We start from the raw sequence: 21,951 nt of genomic DNA, 5'->3' as shown, positions 1-21,951 counted from the left end.
GATCGATTCTCTATAAAACTGCATCCAAACCTGGGAGGCTATTTAATTTTCGATTTTTTTCTGATTTTTCTGATAGACTCCCTTGAAAAATGGGGAAATCCACAAAATCGGAAATGTGGCCTTTTGGAAAGGCTCTATCTTCGTTGATATCCTTCCGATACCTAAACGGGATACATTATAGGAATCGTGGATCGATTCTCCACAAATCAGCATTATAATATGGGGTTATAATTTTTTTTAAATTTTTTCCGGATTTTTCTGATGGCTGTGAGGCAGCCCGGGCACCAGGCATATGAAGAAACTCGGCTATGGAGTCGCCTCCTTGTTTTCCGCAGTTTTGGGGAAAGTGATGAAAGCGGGATGAGAATTAGGTCCTTGCGGGGAGTGCCGGCCAAGCCACTGTGGCAGAGACAAAAACTGTGTCGGGCAGGGAGGTGGTGGACAGTGGCCAGGACATCCAGGACATCCAGGACAGCGTAGACTGGCAGGACTGGCTGTAAAAACAAAAGCCAAGCAACGCATAAAACGCTTGAAATGAATACGTGTTGCCATTGTCTGCCCGCAGCTCTCCCCCCCCCCCAAGCCCCCTGAAAAGTTATCTGTGTGTGCCGCACACACACACACACACACACACCAATATACACTCAGCCCGTGGGCACATCACCATGCACGCAGCTCTGCAGTGGCGGAGCTCCTTTGTGTCCTTCCTCCGTTATCCTGGTGGCCTTATGCGATTTGCAACATTTTCATTATGCCCCGACATGGAAGTGCGCTCCTAAATAGATCAGGCCTACGAGCCATGCATGGTGTGTGGCTGCCACTTGGGCTCCTGTTCTCTGAGATGCAAGAGGTCTGAGACTTGGAGGTCCTGGAGAACCTGGAACCACTGTGGAATGTTGTTCTGGCTGGGTATTGTATAGTTTTGACTTGAAAATCATATTTCAGCGAAAAGGTAGATCCCAGTAGACTGAGCTCCGTGTCCAGGCTACGTGCGTGGTCCAGAATTTCAGTATTTCGGTGCTGTGGTCGCCGTGACTTGCCACTTGCCACTGACCACTGGCCACCCTTCGCTGTACGCCCTTCCCCATTGCGGTTGCACACCTTTGTTCGGAAAGTGTCGCCGACCAACTCCCTCCGGAGATAAGCTCTGCAGGTGGTCCTGGCTTCCATCACTTCCACCTCCTCCTCCCTTTTTCCTTGGCCACTTTTTTACGTTTTCCCACATTTCCACTTGTGCTGGAACCGGAGAGTCCAGAGTCCGGACGCATTTGCATATGGAATTGTGTGGTGCGTGCCAAGTAACATCAGCGGGAGAACCACCCACACAGCCATCCAGCCACCCAGCCACCCACTCTGGGGGGAAATCGCATTCTGAAAAGTGTCACAACATGCCTCCACTAGCTGTCAGAGCCTCCGGCAGCTGCAAGTGTGTTTAAGTTTCAAACAAATTAGCTTAGTAAATTAGCTGCTCATAAATCTGCGGTCGTAAAGGCGGGAGGCGACACTTTGGACAGCCGGAGCGACAGCATCTGTCATTGGTTTAGTTTCCATTTAGCTTTCCCCCGGCCGGAGATACCCGCCATAACCGTAATTAACGGTGTCCAGTCACGTAGCAAGCCCGGCACTTACGTAATGATCAGAGTCTGTTGCCGGGATTAAGTCCAGTAAACGGGCTCATCCTCCCGCAGTTCTCATCCATCACTGGCTATATATATATAGTGGCTATATATAGTTTGGATTGGAAGACATCTGACACATAAATCAAAGCATTGGAAACACTACTTAATTCCTGTTGGAGGAACTAGTATATACTGCCGCCCACTCTAATCCCCTCAAGAAAACAACCATCATGTTACATCTTAACCCGTTGAGGCCTTTTGGTTTTTAATCGAACGAAGCGAGGCCGTCAACGTGAGAGACAAGCACTTATACAACTTTTAACTAAATTTAATCAACAACTAGTTGGGAGGGAGCTCACCAACGATGGTTGGTACCTTCATCGGCTCCAGTTTCCGAAAATAAGCGAATAATAGTGGGGAATAACCAGTGGGTTTGGGGAAGGAGGGCAGTGCCGGGTAGTGATTGGAGCAAGGGGTACAGCGATTACATGGGTGGGCGCTTGCCGGGATCGGTGTCGCCACGGCCACCTTGCTCCTGGCCCTGAAGCTGCTGCATTTGTTGCATCTGCATCTGCTGCATCTGTTGCATCTGCTGCATTTGCATCTGCTGCATCTGCATGTGCTGCATGTGATGCATGTGCTGCATGTGCTGCATCTGGACGGACTGCATCTGCATGTCCGGACGATGGCGCATCAAGCGATTATGGTAGATGCCAACGGACCGGAGACGTTCGTCCAGATGGATGCGCGAGCGTTGTCTCTCCTGCTGGCCGGATGGATCAAGCATCTGATTGGCCACACGATGTCCGATGGCCAACAGCTTGCCAGATGGATAGACGTAGTGCATCTTACCCGAGCCGCTGGCTGCATCTTGGGTGGTGGTGGTGTTGGTGGTGGTGGTGTTGGGGGTCTCCGGGACGATGGTGATGCGTGCCATTTCCGGGCAGCTGGCGTAGATGTCAGCGGTGGAGCAGTTGTTGGCAGCAGCTGGTAACTCGTAGTGGCCCTCAGTGCTGGAGGCCCGTTTGGAATTTTGCTTGACCAATTTTTCGACGATCGCTTGTATGTTCACCTGATCCTCAGGATCCTTCAAAAAATCGGCCATCTATCGGGGCGAGTTGGGGGGGTTTTTGAAATAATATTATTTTTTGAAATTTTATTATTTTTTGAAAAATCAAAAAATTAAATATTTTATTTTCCCCGAAAAAAAAAAACTCACCTTGTTTAGGTTTTATTTGGGAAAAATGAAAAAGTTGTATAAAATGTGTGTCTTGGAGCAAGGCACTCAACTGAATGAATGTAAGGGGTCTCTTGCCTCCTACTGCCACCTTGACCGGAATGTCCAAGGCTACTTGATCTCCGATTTTGGTATATCTTCCATAGAACCACAAATGTAGAGCCAGTTGGGGATGATGAAAGTGAGGATATAGTACATCAAGTAGGCCTTGGAAAGGCACTCTCCTGGGAGTTTCAAAGACTACTATGTTATCAAAGGCTACTGCTTGCTACTCCTAGGCCTTCTACTCCAAGGGTCTACTTCCTTTCTGAAAACTTGAACCCCAATCCCCTCCAGAAACACTCCATTCTATTACAGTTTATCCAATTTTGTTACAATTTATTACAACAACCTGACTAGGAGGAGTCCATTAACTAAAGGGATTTATAAATATTAGCCTAAAGAGTAGTTGTCGCAAGCCAGGGCTCAATAGCTCTCTGGACTTGTCTTGGGAAAGATCCGGGAATGGGACTTAGCAGTTGGTATCGTCCAAAAGATTGAATGGATTGCGCCTGTCGACCACGCATCCAGCCGGCTTCAGGTGGGGCATTACCTTCTTGACTTCACCGCCGCCACCGCCACCGCCGACCTTAACGAATCCTTGCGCGTCCACCCGACGACTGCTCTTTTGGGCCTTGGTCTTGGGCCGGTTGCCTTGCTTCGGCACCACTGGCACTGATGGAGCCACCACTGGCTCCTTCTGACCCTTCCGTTGGTTGAAGGGCGTCTTGTTGTAGGTCCTTGGAGTGTTGCCCGCCTGCACCTTCTTCTGGTAATTGTTGGCATTCCTGTTGGCGGCATTGTAGTTGTAGTTGTTGTTGTAAGTCTGTCCGGCCTTGTTCCCGGCGTACTGATTGAAGCGCGGCTTGGGAGCATCCTGCTTTTTGGTGGCCCTAAAGGGCACCTTCGCCACGTTGCCCGCAGCCGGTGGGGGCGGGGCCTGGGCACGCCACGATTTGGGCGGCGACTGGGTCTGGGGCTCCTCCGGCTGCTTCAGGGCCTTCAGATAGGGAAACGACTGTTTGGTGGGAGACGCTCTGGGGGCGCCGGGGCTCCTGTAGTAGGGATCGCCCACGGCCCGGACGAAGTAGTTGCCGGTGTCATCATTGCCATCACCGGCATTGCTGGTGTTGCGGAAGGGCGACTTGGCCACCATTGGTGTCATCTCAAAGGGCATGGCCACGTCCTTCTGGACCGGCTCACCGCGGCTCATATCGGCTGGCTTTGCCGGGGTGCTGCCCTGGTCGGCTCCATCGCCATGATTATAGATGTCCTGTTTGGGTAAGATGCTGCTCGGGTCACACTGGACGTCCTCGTTCGACAGCATAGGGAAGAGCTGGTTCCAATCGGGAAAGTGGGTCGGGGTGAACACTGCCGGTTCGTTGGGGCCGTAGAGCGCCGCCAGGGAAGATTGGAGCACGTTGTTCATAGGCGCGAAGAGACTGGGGTCGATCAGACTCTGCATATCCATCGGCAAAAGAGGCTCCTCTTGCATGGATGGCTGTGGCATATACGGCTGTGGCATATACGGCTGTGGCATATATGGCTCTGGCATAAATGGCTCTGGCAGATAGGGCTGTGGAATAGATGGCTGTTCCATAGGTAGCTGTGGCATAAATGGCTGTGGCATAGATGCCTGTTCCATAGATGCCTGTTCCATGGAAAACTGTTCCATTGATGGCTGCTGGAAGGGTCGCTGCTTAAGCCATTCCTCGTGGATCTTGAGCTGCTGGAGCAGCTCGTCCTGCAACTGTTGATGTTGCTGGTAGGTAGCCTTTCGCTGGCGGGCCAGCTCCTGCTCATACGCTTGGATTCGCTCCATCTCCTTCTTTTGTTGCTCCAGAATCTCTTCATGAATGCGCAGCTCCTCCAATTCCTGCAACAGTTTCTGGTGCATGTATCCTGGATACTCCTGGATTAGAGGGGGCTGGATAGCTTGCTTCTGGAATGGGACCTGATGGTGCGGTTGCCACTGGAAAAGATGGTCCTGGCTGTGGATCTGCGATTGGATCTCCTGCTGAACACCCGGCTGCTGGGCTTGTGGGACTTCCATCTGTGGGAGCTGGGGAAACTGCATCTGTTCCTGCACTGGCTGCTGGTCCGGCAGCCCAAGATTCATCGGCATCTGGTTGGGATTCTGTGGGTGAAGGATGAGATGAGTACGTGTCTGTTTTTCAGGGAGCAGAGAGTGTTTCATCTACTGATCCTGGGTGCTGCAACCCTGTGGTTGTCCAGCACTCGAATCAGCAGATCCTGGAACTCTTGCTCCCGCACCTTGAGGAGTGGCATCTGTTGCATCTGTTCCTGCAGCAACCGAAGCTGCTGTACATACTCCTCCACCGGATCCAGTTCTACTTTTGGACTGGGTAACTGTTGGCGAGGAGCCTGTGGAACAGGCTTCTTCTGCCGCTTCTTTTTGGCAGCGGAAGCCTCGCGCTTATGGTGCTCATGGTAGAGCCCTAGATCGATGTAGTCGATCATCGCCTTGCCCAGGGTGTCTAGGTGGCGGTAGATCTCCTCCTCGGTTTTCATTTTGGGCTTCAGATCGATCTCTGGCTTCTGCAAGATGGGCACCTGGTCCTCTGGATAGGCGCACCATTTGATCGGATAGTGCTTCCGGGGCTTCCTCGGCGATGTGGTGGTGCCCTGCTTGGCGATCACAGCCGCTGAGTTAAGGGTCTGGCGACGAGGCGAAAGGTAGGAGGACCAGGTCAGCTTAAGGGCGTCGCTGCTGCTGATCTGCGGCTTGGGATCTTTGGGGACCATCGATTGGTAGAGCTGCCAGTGCTGGGCCTGGGCCGGGTTCTCCTCGGTGTTCGTGGACACGGAGACCATGGTCTTCTTGGGCTTTGCCTTGTCTTCGTCCTTCTTCGGCACGCTCCTGCGGGCGGATTCGCGATCAGGCCTCGGCGCACGCCTGCCAGTGGCCCTCCCACCCATTGCCTTCCTTGCATTGTACCTCCTCAAGTGCTGCTGCTCTCCGCGCTGCCCCACCATGAACCCGCACTTGGTTGGCACCACGTACTGACTGCACGGGCTTGGCGGATCGGCAGTGGGGCGCCACAAAGTCGGTGGGGGCTCTGGAGCTGGGATCTGGCTCTCGCTGGGCATGGGCGAGGATTGCTTGAAGGCGACAGGGGCCCAGTTGCACTGTTCCGGCGGCGCGGCTAGAACTGGCCATCCAAGCAAAGTTGAATCTGGCGAGGAACGTCCTACCCTCTGGGACTTTATGTAGCTCTTGAAGCTTCGCCCCTGGGAGTGGCGCCACGAAACGTTGACGCGGCATAAGTAGCCACTGGAATGACGCGAGGACGACGTCGAGTTTTCAGGATCCACACCTGAATCCTCGCTGAGCGTCGGCTCGAAAATCTGTTGGGTTTCTTCGTTCTCCCGACTTACCTTGCCGGGCGGGCTCTGCCCCTCAATCGGGGGCGGAGCTCCTCCGCCCGACTCGTTCAGGGGGAGGAAGTGTGACATAATGCTATCAAACGGACACAGAACCTGCGGAGTAGGATTACTACACTACTGCTGGGACCAATTTTGAAGAACGAATTTTTAAATCAAAACGTGGCTAACTTCGAAGGAAACGATTAATTAGCGACTTCGCGACGGAATCCGATTATTGCCCGACGTTTTTTTTTTTTGAAACAAAAATGGAGTTCTAGAGACCGGCTAGGTCGGTTAGGTCGAGCTGTTGAACCCGTTTGTGAGGAGCTAGGGGGGCTGGGTACACAGGTCGACGAGAAATCAGACTCCCGGCCTACTATTTTGGAAGTTTTGGATGTTTGTTCTCCTATCGATACTGGGCTGCTGGCACTTATCGTTCGGTTGGGTTTTTTAGTGGCTGGAAGATGGCTCATCAAGTGGCCAACACATGGCCCATCTAGTGGCTTAGACATGGCACACATATGGCCAAAATGGGCCACAACAAGCTGCCAAAAACTGGGCAGACTGGGTGGACTGGGAGGTGGGCAGTTAAAATAATTGCAACAAATTTTCAAGTCTTCCTCATTATCCCTCCTGCCTGCTCCTGCAGGACCTGCCGTAATCCGGTGCAAACAACCAGCTGCAGGGGCGTTAGGGGCGGGGCATGGACGGTGCATGGGCGGTAGCCAGTCTGCAGGAGAAGGCCCCGGGGCGGCAGCCACATAAATGTTTTAAGCTGTTGTGAATTATGGTAATGAATGTCAGCGCAAACTTTCGGACTGCCAGGCCCAGACTGGGCACCCGACCACCTTGTCTCCCCGCCGAGCCGAGTGGCCTTTTGTTTTGGCCGTCTTTTGTTCTCGGCCACGTCGCCACTCGACATTGGGCCGGTGGCAGTGCCTGCGACTGTGTGGCTGCAACATGCAACGTTCCCAGGACAGTGACAGTGCCTGATCCGGAACCAGGTCCAAGGACTTTCCGCAGAAAGGGAATTCGAAAGGAGCAGTTTGCGGATAAAGACGCCGTATAGTTCGGCAAAGTGATTACTTTAATTGGTAAACAGTGGACCCTTCCTGGGGCCAGAAACTGGGCGGTTGGGCCCACTGTGCACCGCCAGGACATGCCACAAGACAATGCCACAATCCGCAACAATGCTGCCTGGTGTCTGGGAGCCCTGGGGAGGACCCGCACTCCCCTGATTTATGGTGTCGCGCATTGCCATTCCTACCTGGCCATAACAAATTGGACACCAGTTGATGGAAGCTCCAACTTGTCGCAATGCAGCAGGCAGGTGCCATGCTTCCCCCCCATCCCCCCGCTGGTGGAGAAAGTTAATCGAAAAGAATCACAAGTGACCGATAAGTATCGACGAACAAAAAGAATCGGAATTAAATTACGGAAAGAGGTTTATAAACGGAAGCTTAAGCCTGAAGAGGAGTGAAATATGAATCTTGGATGGAGTGGGCTCTTATAGCTAATGGAGGTAGGATGTCCTTTCTATCGGTCTGCCTTTTCTGTCATTTGTGACAGTTCTCCTTGAAGAAGTAGAGTGGTTGTGGAATCTGAATTGGTGGACAAATCAAACCAATGACTTGGAGTTGAGTTTTTGGAGGCTGCCAGGACGAGCCAGGACCAAAGCCAAGAAGGCTGATTGCAAGTAATTCGAAACTAATTGAGAGATTATTGACACATTCGAGTGAATTGCGAGCCGGAGGGCTTAGGCCTTCCTGCCACCGCCTGCCATGCCTGCCATGCCTACCACGCCCATTGCCGCCCCTTTAGAGTCCTTAATCGATAAAGTGTCAGATTAACAATGCTCGACACCGGTAATGACAGCCGACGGCTGGGATTCACGTGCGAGTACCTCCACTGACACCTCCACTATCCTTCTCCTATCCCAGTACTGCTCTGTCTCTGTCTCTGTCTTTGTTTCTGTTTCGGTTTGTGGGCGTGGCACTCAACGCCCCATTAGTCAACCAAAGAGGATGTTTGATTAAATAAGCTGCCACGCCCAGCCACGGCAAGTGACAGCTGTCTACCGGGTGGTTTCTCCCAGTGCAGCAGGGTGGCGGCAGGACATCTGGATCGGTTCAGCTCCCCCATCTGCGCTTCATTTCCCCCGAAATTCAAATTCGATTAGCCAGAGTCGCAGTAGCAGTCGCATCCATGTCCTTGTCCGGCGACATCTCATTCGAATCGGATTCGGATTCAGATTCGTAGCCCCTGTCCTGTCCGGCCGGAGGGGCAGGTGTTGATTGCCCGGTCGGAGGAGGAGGAGGAGGAAGGAGGATGCCCGGGACGCAAAGTTGCAAATGCCGGAGAACAAACAGCAACAACGAAAGAATCGGATTGGAATGACTGCAGCAGGAACTTGTTGCTCTCCCTGGGGGGTGGACGACAACGAGGACTCCGGCGGATGGAGGACTTTCGTGCGCAAATAAATCTGACAGCAGCTGGTCCAGAATAATGCCTGTTCGGTAGCCCGGCAGGATGAGCTCCCCTGATATGATTCCAATTATAATTTTCATTTCCATTTCCGCGCTCCTCCAATCGCCATTAATTGCCAAAAACCCGTGTTGCCGAAAGGATACTTTTTGTATCGCAAGGGCATTTGGAAATTGGCTTTCATCTTTAGTGCCTAGCTCCCAGCTCCCAGCACCCAGCTCCCAGCTCCCTGTTGTTTTTCCAACAGTCCTCCTACCGCCTCCGCCCCCCCGTTGTTGCAATGAGCTTGTCAACACGGTGCCCGTGGCATCCCCGCCCCCCGGACTTGTGTTTTGTGCAACTCGCCGCACATCCCCACCAGATGTATGTATTTTCTATTTCTCCCGTTGGCAGGGGCGTCGCTGGGTGGGGGGCTGGAACACCGATTTTCCACATAATTGCGCCTATTACTGATTCATCCGATTTAGGATTTCGGATTTCGGATGAAATTATGCAAAAGGCCCCACCTCCGGGCCGGGCCAGCATCGATAATGCGGAAAGTGTCCTTTTTTTTTGGTGTTTAGTTATCCTGTTGACGCTGCCGCTACTGCTCCTGGCGTGTGTGCTATGGTGCAGCATTATTTTTTAAGCACATTTCAAATCATTTGAGTGTTAAGCCATGTCCGACTGACCAATCGGGAGGCCATGTGGAAACTGAATGGATCACAGGTCACACGGGGCGTGCCACAGTCAGAGGCTGAGTGGGAGGAGGAGATGACGGTGACCTCCCCCCTCCGTTAATCATTCAACTCAATTAGACATAATTAAGTTTGCTTTTCGTTTTTTTTTTATTTTTTTTGTCGTATTTTTGTGATAAAGTGCCTGCTGTGGAATGTGTAATGAAGAGCCGGAGCTGAACTGAAGTGACACAAATGGATGAATAAATAAAGTCGAGTTGCAATTGGAATGCCAGGCATGTGAATAGGCTTCTCGATGACTTCTCAATTAATTGCAAAATACAATGCGGTTGGATCCAGGCCAGGACCAGATGGCTCTCCAGTCCAGGTGGCTCTGCAGTCCAGGTCCAGGTAGGGCCCTCCAGATTCCAATTTCCAATTAAATAAAATATAGTTTCTGCATCATGAATTCTTGTAATATTTAGTCCTGAATTCTGGCTACAAGTCAACTTTGTTTTATGGCCAAAAACTATCCTTTCAGTCTGCGCCCTTAGGTAGGCAACACTTTTTTTTTGAAGACAAAGGGACAGGACAGTAGCGACAGGTCCCCCACCAGCTTGCAACTTGTTGCACGGCGACAAGAATCCAACTCAAAACAATACGACACATGCGTGGGCGGCAGGAGCGAACCCAGCCCCAAGCCCCCAAGCCCCAAGGGGGGCGTGTCCGCATTGAGTGCAAACTCGAGTGCAATTATGCGCTCTGTTCGGTCCGCGAATGCCAGGAATGGTGTTGCCTGCCCCCACCCCGCCCCAGTCGGCATTCCTTACATTCCCCCACCCCCACTTCCCCCCTTCGGTATGTGTGGTTTTTATTAAAGTTTACTTTTTGGCGCTTAATTGTTGTGTTGTTAATTAACTGAAATCGCATTAATAGAGTTACTGGGAAAACGGCAGCCCCACTGGAGAGACACCAACTATCCTGGATTAATATCCAGATTTACAGATTATAATCTGTAAATAATAGGGTCTACAGTGCCAATAATTTGTGCTTCCTCTACCCTACACCTCCCCCTCAATCATTTAATCAAACTTTTTAATTCCATAATCATTTTTTTTTATTCTCGAATGCCCACCTCTAGTGGTGTTTCCTTACTGGGTATGTGTGTGTGTGGCTGGGAGAGCCGCCGCAGCGCATAAAAAGTTTTAATTGGCAGGCGACGAAGTTGACCTGACCTCTGGCACCCAGCCCGCACTCGGAGGAGGCAGGAGGCAGGGGGCAGGAGGCAGGGGCAGGAGGCAGGAGGCAGAAGCGACAACAATTTTTAAGTGCATTTTGAAATGCATGCACATTTTATTTCGCATCTTTTTCTGCGTGCTTCTGGCTCCTGGCTCCTGGCTGGTGGCTACCTCCTCCTCCTCATCCACCCTGGAGGGGGGTGGCACGCAATTGCATTACATTTTGCATACATTTTGTGTGTTTAATTTTAATGCAGAGAAAGCGCCAAGTTTAATAGCCAAAATGTGTTGTTAACACACTCGAAAAAGGGGGTGGCCGCGTAATCGGAATTTATTTATTTTCACATATTCTTACATGTATTTTCCATTAGTAGTAGTAGTAGTAGTAGTAGTAGTAGTAGTAGCTCTGGCATGCACAAAGTGCGATTTAAAATTAGTTTAATTGCCATGTCCTGCCTGAGAATTATTCATGGCGCTCATGGCCGAATCCTTTCTTCCCCAAAAGCGCTCAAATTATGCTTCAGAATCCCACTCACTCGAACTCACTAGAGCTCCAAGCATGGAGCATGGAGTTGATACAGTGGGTGGTAGCTGTGTTTGAGTGGTGGAGGCCATGTGGATGGCTAGAGCTTTATTTTATATCCCCGTTCGACTCCCACACGGCCCACGGTGCGGCTGAGTATTTTTGAAGGGAGCGAGGCTCGCACAACAGAGAGAGTGCGAGCGCGCTGTTAACTAACAGCGTTCCAGCAGAGCGCTAACAGAAGCCGCTCTGCAGCTCCGCAACAGCACAACAGCGTCGTGCAGTCATTCCGAATAAAGGTGCCGGACGGTGAAGTACTGTCGATGGCTGCGCGGATGTTCGATCTCTTGGCGTTCGGCGTGTAACTACCGTTTTGGTCATCGGGCCTGTCTGTATTCTTTTTTTTTGTTTGTTGTGTCGCGTTTGCCGCGTGTTTCGAAAACAACAAACCAACATTAAACATTGCCAGAATTTACAAAAAAAAAACAACAAAGTGTAAGTGGTAGGAGTTGTTGTGCCCCCTCGCTCCGATCGCGACTCCGATCTCGATCCCCATTCCCGACCCCGGTCAGTTCGGGCAGTTTTTTGTGGGTTTTTTTTTTTTCGTTCTGTTTTATTGAGATTTTTTGTTGTTGTTGGAGCCCAAGTGAATAATGGAAGATGAAGATGAAAGCAGAAAGCGCCAAGAATGGAAAACTAAATTAAATGATTCATAGCCATATTTTTCAGTTGTTTTGCATGGTTTATCTCTGTCTCTGTCTCTCTATGCTTGTGTTGTGTGCTTGTGTGTGTGTGTGTGTGAGCCAGAAAGAAGAAAAAAAAAAAAACACGAATTGCATGTGAAAAACGGGTTCTTGCAACCAGTCTCGAAAAGCCAAAAGAAAAAGGGTTCGGGCCAGCGCAGGCCATCAGACCAGGGAGAGGGAGAGGCAGAGCGGCAGAGCTGTGGAGTTTTGAGACCCAAAACTGACATCGCGAGCGGAGAGAGAGAGAGGGCATTCCAATTAAGGTGAACAGTGAGCGAGCAGGCCCCGATCGCTCTCTGGCTCTCTGTCTTCACTTCAAACTCTGTCTCTGACTCTGACTCTCTGACCCCCTCGCTCGTCCGTCTGGCCTGCAACTACCTGTGGCAGGTGTGTGTGCGAGTGCGCGAATGGCGGAACAAAGCAAAGGTGGCAAACGCTGATGTTTGTTTCTTGTCTTGTCTTGTTGTGTTTTTTTTATAGTCACCATAGCGAAAGATGTGAGAAGTGAATGAGATATTAGACTAGAGTTCGCAACCCGAGGAAGAGAATATCTTCAACAAAAGCACTCCAGAGAGCAACAAAAAAACCCCTCAAATCCAACAAGGAGACAAGGAGATCTAAAAAAAAAATCCATCAAATGCACGGCAGGCAGCGGCGATCTGCGGCCTCGTCGCTGCGATCGAAAGCAACAACAAAAACAACAATCATACCAAGAAGAAGAAGAAGAACAACAACAACAACAACAACAACAAGTCAGCAGGCAACCAAGGTAACATTGTTGTTGTTGTTGCTATGGAATTTGGACAGCTGCTCATGTTACGCGGGTAAGTTCTTTCAGTTTATGCATTCTCCCTCGTTTCTCCCTCATACTTTATCACCCCTCCATTGCCTACTGATATTCTAGCTATACATATATATACCATATGCCTTGTGCAAGTACAAAACAAACAGCCGTGGGAATATCGGGGAACCCAAAAAGACCAAAAAAATGGAAAAGATATCCGATGTTTGGAAGTCGAATTCGAAGTCGAATTCGAACTCGATGACCGTCGGCAATTATGAGGTTCTGCTCCCGTTTCCCTTCTTATCAAAAGTAAGGCAAGCAAACTCAACCAAAGAGGGGTGGGGGAGGGGGAGGGGAAATTGGAAATCTCGGGTGTGAGAATTCTTCGCCAAACAAAGTGAGGGTGCCTTGTAGGAACTCTCCAGATCTGTGATGGGAATGGAACCGCAACTCCAACTTGGTAATTAAGCTTAGTAACAGTAAATCAGCAGCATTTTTTATGCTTATGGCCCGGTACGAGTCTTATTCCAGTTCCTGGAAGACCATCCAGCAAAATAATTAGTGTCCATTGGCGGGGTATCCAGTTGCAGTCGCAGTCGCATCGCATTATCGCTCATTATCACTCCAGAGAGCTTGGGCCCGAGTATCGGGCCAGCCGCCCCTCGCAGACATGTGGGAATGCAGTGGCCAGCAATCGGAGCTTATCGCTGGGTCGCTTACAGTTCGCGGAGATACTCGGAGATACCTCGGAGATACATACATAAATATAGCTACAAATGGATCGTCTTCTAGCACTCACTTTTCAGATTCTGTTTTTTTTTTTGAGTCTTTGATTTCCAGTCTCCGGTTTTTAGTCTTCAGTTTGCGGGCTCCACTTGCCAGGCTCTACTTTCAAGGCTCTTCTTTCCAGGCTCTATTTTTTAAGTACTTGTTTTTAGTCTCCACTTTCCAGGCTCAGCTCTCCTGCCTTTTATTTCTAAAGAATCCCGCATTCCAGTCTGCACTTTCCAGTCTGTCTTCTTCAGGTTTCTTGTTAGCTTAAGGCTCCATTTTTCAGGCTTCACTTTTCAGCTACTTATTTTTGCTTTCTTCTTTTTAATCTTCAGTTTCCAGTCTCCAGTTTGCAGGCTCAGCTCTTCAGTTTCCAGTTTCCAGGCTCGAATTTTCAGGCTCATATTTCCCAGGCTCTACTGTCCAGGCTCCACTCTTAAGCTACTAGTTTCCAATCTTCACTTTCCAGTCTCAGGTCTCTTGCCTTCAGTTTCTAGATCTCGCTTTCCAGTCTGCACTTTCCAGACTCCTCTGTTTAGGCTTCTTTTTACAAGCTCTCCATTTTCAAGCTAAATATTTGAGGCTCCACATTCCAGTCTCCGCATTACAGTCTTCGCTTTGCAGTCTCCACTTTCCAGGCTTTTCCATTTAGGCTTCTTTTAGGAGGCTCCACTTTCCTTGCTTTACTTTCCATTCTCCATTTTCAAGCTAATAATTTGAGGCTCCCCTTTCCAGTCTACGCATTACAGACTCCCCATTTCACTCTTGCCTTTCCAGCTAATAATAACAGCATCCACCTTCCAGTTCCCGCCTTCCAGTCCTTCCAGCCGATCTTCTGCCCATCCAACCCCCTTGCCTCCGGCTGACCCGCCACCCACACCCACCTCCTATTGCGCCACAATGCCCGCGAAACCAAATATTAAATTCAGAATCAACAAATTTCCGATTCGATTTCTGCGGGGGATTACCTCCCATAACCTCCCTCCCTCTGCCAGGTCTTTGTTTCTGTATTTGTGTAGTGGTGTGTGTGGGTGTGGGTGTCTGATTGTGTGTGTGTTTACATGCGGAGGTGGTCGCCAAATCAGGCTGATGAAGGGACGAGGTGGCAATGTTGCCACAATACGTCCCCCCGGGGGAGCGAGTTGCATGGCGCCCGAGGCTGTGAATCGAATGCCGCAGATAGCTGGCTATTTAAACATTTAATAAAGTAGTGCCCCCCCCTCCCACCACGCTCCGTCTCGGCTTATCTCTGTCTGGGAGTCCGAATCCGATCGTTAAATACCTTTGCAACCTGACCTTGTCTGTGGGGTGTGGGGTGTGGGGATGGGCAGGTAAAGCGCTGAGTTGCAGGGAATTATAAATAGCGGGACATCTGCTTCCGTATCGTACTTCTCATAAACCCCCATTACGGATCAGGCTCATTTCAGTACTGTCCTCCACTTCTAGAAGCCTCCCCGGAGCTGGAAACAAGACCAGAACCGGCAGAAATCTCACCAAAAAAATGCAAATTGTTTGTCCAGCTGTTTTACTTTCTGTTTCTGCTTTCTGGCCATTCTTTCCATTCTTTTTTGCGAATTTTTTCTGCTTCCCATAGATATTTTGTGGCATCATCTTGGGTCTCGGGTCTCGGTCTCGGGTCTTGGGTCTCGGGTTACATGGCAAACACTGAAAACAGAAAGCTGAAGACCGAAAACTGAAAACTGAAAACCGAGCAGCCAAGACAGTTTTATAATTGGCTTCGTCTCGGAACTGGCCCATCTCCACCACCTCCAAGCCCACCACCACCTCCATTCATTAGCTTGTGACATCAATCCGGCAGTGCAGCCAACCACTTGGAGCGCGATAACCATAGAGGGGAGGGGTTAAGGTTAAGGGAAAACTGTAGAGTAATCATAATTGCGGGTGGAAATGGGCTGCCAAAGATGTGGCCAATTGGACAATATAGAGTGGGGTTTGGACTGAAGTGGAGTGGAGTGGAGTGGAGTGGAGTAGAGTGCTGGTGATGATGGCTGGGGTAAACAAAGACACAGTCCGTGTCATAACAGAAGCTCTATTGGAGAGCTCCATTGAGGTTCGAGGTTCGATTGGGTAATCAGTGAAGGGAAAGTGATTCGCGATCTAGTAGACTGGGGGGGGTCATGATACAAACCTCTTACTACTACTACTACTACTACTACTCCTACTGGTACTCTAACTACTACTCCTTCTACTACTCCTACTACTACTCTTACTACTAGTACTTCTACTACTTTCACTCCTACTACTGGTACTCCTTCTAGTACTTCTACTACTACTCTTACTTGTACTCCTATTACTACTCCTACTACTACTGCTCCTACTACTCCTACTGGTACTCTAACTACTACTCCTTCTAGTACTTCTACTACGTCTACTCCTACTACTGCTCCTACTACTGGTACTCCTACTACTACTCCTACTAGTACTTCTACTACTACTCTTACTTGTACTCCTACTCCCACTCCTACTACTAGTCCTAGTACTACTCCTACTACTACTCCTACTACTACTTCTACTACTACTCTTACTACTAGTCTTACTCCTATTCCTTCTACTAGTCCTGCTCCTAGTCCTACCACCACTCCTTCTGCTACTCCCACTCCCACTCCACCCATCTAACCCTCCTAGTTATGTGGCAGCTCATTCGATTAGCTCTCTTTCTGGTATCTGCGCTTTGTTTTTGCGGTTTCCTCCCAGGGAGAGGGGAGTGGGGAGTGGGAAGTAAGGGGTCCTTGGTTATATTCATCAGACTTTGTGACATGATATTATACCGTAACATGTTACTGTGTCTATAGCTATCTCCGACTCTGGAACTGGACAAAAAAAAGAGTTCCCATTCGATGTCCTGTCAAGCTGCCCGTCCGGGCCACAATCCCAGCACCAAACTGGAAATCTCCTTTCGGTTTCTGTTTCTGTTTCATTCTTGTTCTTGGTGTCCTTGTCGATGTCCTCTTCTCGTCCTGGCATTCTCCTTTAACAAGCTTGCATTCGGGTTGCCATTTTATAAGCCAGTAAGCGCCTTTGGCCAGAGCGTCCTCCTCCTCCGCCTCCTCCAGCTGATGGCCAAAATATTGGGAAATAAAAAATTTGAGTTCAACTGCCAGTTAAAGCCTTTAAAGCGGACCAGATCCGGCCGTGTCTATTGGTCCTGTTGTCCATTTGCATTTCATTCCCCAAAAAACACCAAAACACTGACCAATCCAATAAAGAATCTGGTCTGGTCTGGTCCCGCCGCGACCGCATTAGATAAATCAAATTTTGGGAAACAATTGTTTCGATGCGATGAGGCCTTCCACCCCCCTTCCCCCCCGAAAAATTGATTGACCCACAATGGCCATGGGCAGGACAGCAGGCTTACTGATGGTGATGGTGATGTGGTGCTATATTGTGTTATTTGTCGTGGTGTGGCTTTTCGGCATTATCCTAATGCCCTTCTATTGACAATGTAATCGGGCGCGGGGCATGGATTTCGCTTCCGACAAATATTTACGCGCCTGGCTGGACAGGATGGGGGGCTGGGGGCAGAAAGCAATTAAGGCAGGAAGGGAGCTAGGGGGGAGTGATGCAAAAATTTAAAGGATGAAAGGTGTGGAGCTGGAAGGGATGCATTAGATCCTCCTGAAACAGTGGCTGTCTTTCGGCCAGGATGGCCAGGATCCCCATGGCGAGATGGACCAGCCACTGATCCTGAATCAGGAGGAGGAGGAGGAGGAGGATGAGGAGGACATGCCTTTCAGACCATCAGGAGGTCTTAGACTAGAAACTTTTCCGCCCGGACTCCAAGTTGCCAAATTACGGAATTACGAGTTCTTGGCGGAAACTTGGAGGCACCACCCCTTTCGAGAGAGGGGGTGGGGGGATTGTAAACAGAAACGTAATTGCAACTTGCAGTACTGGTGCGTATTTGTTCGACGCTAATAGACTCCCTCAACCAGGAGGAGCTGGCTGCTAAATGGGTTTATTGGATGGCTGGCTACCATGGAAGGGAGTCTCTGACTTGCCACGCATTTCAATCAGCGTGGTTCCACTTGCCACAAAGAGGCAGGGCATTTGGGGGTTAATGGTTTATTTATTTATTTATTTAGTTTATTTTATGAATTATGAAGTTTCTAATGAGGCAAGAGGGGGTGGAGGAGGAGGAGGAGGAGCCACCACTAGCCACTACTGATTACCAATTTTTTGTTGGAGCTTACCTTGATTCTCTTGAGGAATTTTATTGCATTTTCCATTGCTATTGTTGTTGTTGTTGTTGTTGTTGTTGGCCATTCTTTTCAATTAATATTCGAAAGTGGTAAGACCATTATAGCGAGTGGGTGGAGGGGGGGGGGGGGTGGTGCTACTGCCACGAAGAAGCCGCGATCAAGGCCGGGCATACCTGCCTTCCTGCCCCTCCTCGTGGGGATTTGCATAAGAGGCATGGTAGCGGCGGCAACCCATTGTGACTTGCATACGAAGATGATGGAGAGAGTCACGGTGGTGGTTTGGTGGAGCACTCGACATACCCTGTACTCCACCACCCAGAGGGGTCTAGAGGTTTGGAGCCTCGGAATCCAGCCACTCCCTTGGAGAGTCAGGAACCAGCGAGGTAGCAGAGCCAGGTGCAAATTGGTGGCACAAACAGTGGTTACTCCTCAAGAACAACAAGAAGAAGAAGACTAAGAAGAAGAAGACTAAGACTAAGAAGAAGAAGAAGTCGTGGCGACACATCCATGAGGAGAGCGAGGGAGGTAGGGTAAGAGAAAGAGAGGGCGATGGCGCCGCTGACTGCTATCATTAGACATTTCCGGTCTTTGGCTGCATTCACCCACACACTAACACACACTCATAGATACTTGAGCACGCACACATGTGCATCTAGCCAGCATGGTTACCTTTCCAAGTTCCAGGTTCCAGGCCGTCCGCCGCAGACACCCACACTGCCACACACACTGCCTCACACATGCTGCACACATGAACTCAAGTCCACGTCTCGAGTTGCGTGGAAAGAGACAGCAATCAGATAGAGAGAGAGAGAGAGAGAGAGAGAGAAAGATAGACTTTCAGGTAGCCGAAAATCCATCGAAAGAACCAAAAGTATGCCTCTCTCGGGAGGAGAGTTCCAATTAGGGACCAGAGCCACAGCCGCGGGAATACAATCTGGTGGCGGGAAGTTTTCGAGAGGATTCCCAGCCAGAAACAGAAACAGAACCAGAGTGGGAGCTGGAGATGGAGCTGGAGCTGGAGCCATTGTTGGCGAGGATTCACTTTCGTCATTAATTTCACCAAAAGTTTGTAATGCAAAGACTTGAGAGTCGGGGGCGGTCTTTAAAGACCTGAAGGACCAGCAGGATAATGGGATAACGGGGTGGCATCTCGCTAGCCCTACTCGAGGAGTGAACCTTTCCACAGGCGCTGCTCTATCTCGTTTGGAGCAGCCTCGGATCTGGTCACCTCCAGAACCCTTTCCCTCCAGGGCCACCTCCAGACCTAGAGTCTTTGTCTGGTGGGTGCTTCTGGAGACTACCCACCCCACTCTCCACTCCCCAGTATATGTGCTCCCCCCCTCCAAGATTCTTTTCCAAAAAAAAAAATCCAAAAGGCACCCTGTTTGCATTCTGATCAGAGATTGGAGCTGAAGGTTGCTGGCCTTGTTGGAGGGGAGGTGGGGTTTCCTCTTGCGCTACCTTTTGTGTGTTCCCCTCCTCCCCCCGCTGCACCTCCCCCTGCCCTGTGTTGACAAGCCCCCTCCCCACTCTCGCATCTCTCTGGCTACTTCATCTTGTTCCTCCGCTTCTCCTTCATTCCACTTAATTGTGGCCACTTTGTGCGGGGGGCTGGAGGGGGGAGGGCTTACACCATGTTGGTGTGGGTGGCTGAAGGGGGGTGTGGGGCTGGGCCCTATCTTGTAGCTCGACTCCTTGTACATTTTATTGCTTTTGTGTTTTATGACGCCTCGGCTTGTGCTGCAATTTATATTCATTTTCATACCTTAATCGCTTATCCCCCCGGCAGCCCCCCAGCCACTGGCTTTCTCCCCGCCCACTCCCCTCTGTAAGCTGCACTTTTAATGGCAATTAGGCCCTCTCTTAATATCTCATAATTTGCCCATCCGAGTCGAGAAACGATCGAGAAGGAATGGGGCCACCTGACGGTCAGACATCCTTCTCGGCTTAACAAGTGTCTCCGGTGTCTTCTTCTTCTCAGGTGTCCTTCGGAGCTCCTCCAGATATTCTTATAATTTTTTGTGATTTTCGAAAGGGAAGAATGTCTATATCTTGGGCACTAATCGGATGATCTTGAAAGGGTATACCTTCCCAGACTCAGGGCTCAGAGTAGCATCATTTCCAATCAAAATCTGGTCTTAAAATTTTTGACCGAATTTTCGAAATTTTTCCAAGGGGTACCCTTAGGATTTTTGACAAAAAATGACCAAAATTTTTTCACTTCCATATTTTCTATATTTTTATGCAGATTAAAGGAGTATAGAAGGGTGATTATTAAATGGTATTCCGTTTTGAAATCGGTTACGATATGACTGAAATATCCGAAAATAAGTGCTTTAAAAATTAGGATATTTTAAAAATAAAAAAACCTCATAAACCGGATTCCAATTTTTGAATTTTTTTTAAACGAAAATACTCATAACTCGGCCAATCCTCATCAGATCCTAAAATGTTATACCTTCCCGATCTTAGAACTCGGAGTAGTATCATTTCCTATCAAAACCCAGCCAAAAAATTTTTGACCCAAATTTCGAAATTTTTCCAAGGGGTACCATCATAAATTTTGTCAAAAATTTCATAAAATTTTTTTTGCTCAAAATTTTATTGTCTTTAATGCAGCTCGAAGGAGCTTTAAACTCTGACTCATAAATGGTATTCCATTTTGGAATCGGTTGGGAAATGTTTAAAATATCAGCCAAAGAGTCTATTAAAAATTCAAATTTTTTGTAAAGAAAAATTGAAAATTTTTGAGATCCATTTTTTGTAATTTTTGAAGTGAAAAAAGCTGTATAACTCGGGTTATACTTAACAGATCAGGGAATAGCATACTTTTCCGAGCTCAGAACTAGCTATAAAATCATTTTCAATAAAAAACTAGCCACCTAAAATTTGACCCATTTTTCGAAATTTTTTTAAGGGGTACCCTTATGATTTGTGCTAAAAAATAGAAGAAATTTTTTTTTATTTCATATTTGCTGTTTTTGGGTGAGGTTTGAAGGGAAATAGTTCCCTGATTCATAAAAGGTATTCCGTTCTTGGATAATTGACATAATAGTTGAAATATTCGCTAAGAAGGGTATCTAAAATTCAGGTTTTGGAAAAATAAAAAATTCCAAACAAAATAAAACCAATTTTTAAAAATTTTTTGTAAGAAAAAGGGTTATAACTCAGGTAATACTCGGAAGATCAAGGAATGAAGTACCTTCCGTAACTCAGAACTCTCTGTAGAATAATATTCCAGCAAAACCTGGAAATACAAATTTTCACTCAAATTTCGAATTTTTTCCAAGGGGGTACCATCTGGATTTTGGCCAAAAATGAAGTTCAATTTTTTCTTGTAGATATCCCAGATCTGGGGATTCAGATTGGAGAGGAAATATATCCTAAATCGGTTGGAAAATCTATAAAATATTCCCTAAAAAGTGATCAACAATCATCATTATTTAAAAAAAATAAAGAAACAACCAAAAGAGCTTCCCACTTGTACATTTTTGAAGTGGAATCATGTCTAGAAATGGGGTGCTGTTACCCCTCGCTTTCCAAGAACCTGAAGCAGGGGTTCTCCCCAATCAAAACCCAATGGATCTTATCTCTCCAAGCTGATCCCTGATTAGTGTTTACCTTCCATAAGCGCCCTGTTTTAATTTTTAAATCCAAGAGTTGGTCAGAAAAGTCGGTTGCCCCGTCGGTTGTGGCAGGTGGCAGACCATAATAATGACAACGGTGCTGGCCCCCCGATTACATACGCAGCTCCATGGTGGAGCATGCATAATTCCAGATAATGGCCCACCAAACACATGCAATCCCGGTATCCGGAGTCCGAAATCTGAAACAGCCACAAAAAGGCCCCACCAATCTTATCATTAAACTGTTGACAAACGAAGGGGGGGTAGTGGGTGGGGGAGGGTGGCTGTTAGGGGGCGTTGGCCACACCCCTCTCTCTCTCTAATGAGCCGCGTGTGTTGGCTTAAATGTTTCAACATTTGTTCTCTGGCTCATTGTTGTCGCAGGCCGTGTGTTTATCTGCAACCATCGCCTCGGCTATATGGTCGGAGTTTGTGACAAAAAGAGTATATCGCTTTAAGCCCCAAAAAAGAGAGAGAGAGAGGGGGGGAGGGGAGAGTAGGGGAAGATGGCCCAAACTGGTTCGTTGCCAAATAGCAGTCATGGCCCGTTGGAGTATCTGTGGTCTTATCTGGAAAGGTGGGCGGTCGGTCATGTTCGGTCTGCTATCGATGATGGATGTG

The 21,951-nt window shown here is 48.9% G+C and overlaps 3 protein-coding genes across 12 annotated transcripts in view; 1 reads left to right on the top strand and 2 right to left on the bottom strand.

Annotated features, from left to right (window-relative positions):
* Window positions 1-1,852: 1,852 nt before the first annotated feature.
* On the bottom strand, window positions 1,853-2,994 carry LOC138926637 (ras guanine nucleotide exchange factor B-like). Its single transcript, XM_070281463.1, has 2 exons — window positions 2,839-2,994; window positions 1,853-2,724 (listed from the first exon to the last, which is right to left on the bottom strand). The coding sequence occupies exon 2, from the start codon at window positions 2,722-2,724 to the stop codon at window positions 2,104-2,106; it is 621 nt and encodes a 206-aa protein (XP_070137564.1). The 5' UTR covers window positions 2,839-2,994; the 3' UTR covers window positions 1,853-2,103.
* Window positions 2,995-3,202: 208 nt separating this feature from the next.
* Window positions 3,203-6,623, bottom strand: LOC138926130 (involucrin-like). The gene is made up of 2 exons (XM_070278954.1): window positions 5,170-6,623; window positions 3,203-5,032 (listed from the first exon to the last, which is right to left on the bottom strand). The coding sequence occupies exons 1-2, from the start codon at window positions 6,370-6,372 to the stop codon at window positions 3,368-3,370; spliced, it is 2,868 nt and encodes a 955-aa protein (XP_070135055.1). The 5' UTR covers window positions 6,373-6,623; the 3' UTR covers window positions 3,203-3,367.
* Window positions 6,624-11,481: 4,858 nt separating this feature from the next.
* The window catches only part of sdk (sidekick cell adhesion molecule), a 56,163-nt gene continuing 45,693 nt past the window's right edge, over window positions 11,482-21,951 (top strand). For 9 of the 10 annotated variants that reach the window (XM_070282822.1, XM_070282821.1, XM_070282820.1 and 6 more), the window contains exons 1-2: window positions 11,482-11,678; window positions 12,410-12,753. In XM_070282822.1, the coding sequence (XP_070138923.1) occupies window positions 12,567-12,753 (187 nt within the window). In that variant the 5' untranslated portion in view covers window positions 11,482-11,678; window positions 12,410-12,566. Of the gene's footprint in view, window positions 11,679-11,741; window positions 12,754-21,951 lie in introns of those variants that run through there. The other variant, XM_070282800.1, reaches the window with a different exon arrangement.

This window comes from Drosophila bipectinata, chromosome XL (genome assembly GCF_030179905.1).
Source record: "Drosophila bipectinata strain 14024-0381.07 chromosome XL, DbipHiC1v2, whole genome shotgun sequence".
Classification (NCBI taxonomy): Eukaryota; Metazoa; Arthropoda; class Insecta; order Diptera; family Drosophilidae; genus Drosophila; species Drosophila bipectinata.
This window is presented reverse-complemented; position numbering and strand designations above follow the sequence as displayed.

Coding starts and splice junctions, on each gene's coding strand:
- LOC138926637 (XM_070281463.1), bottom strand. CDS start 2,724: ATGGCCGATTTTTTGAAGGATCCTGAGGATCAGGTGAACATACAAGCG.
- LOC138926130 (XM_070278954.1), bottom strand. CDS start 6,372: ATGTCACACTTCCTCCCCCTGAACGAGTCGGGCGGAGGAGCTCCGCCC. Junction 5,033..5,169: donor AACAGATGCCACTCCTCAAG/GTGCGGGAGCAA, acceptor CTTCACCCACAG/AATCCCAACCAGATGCCGAT.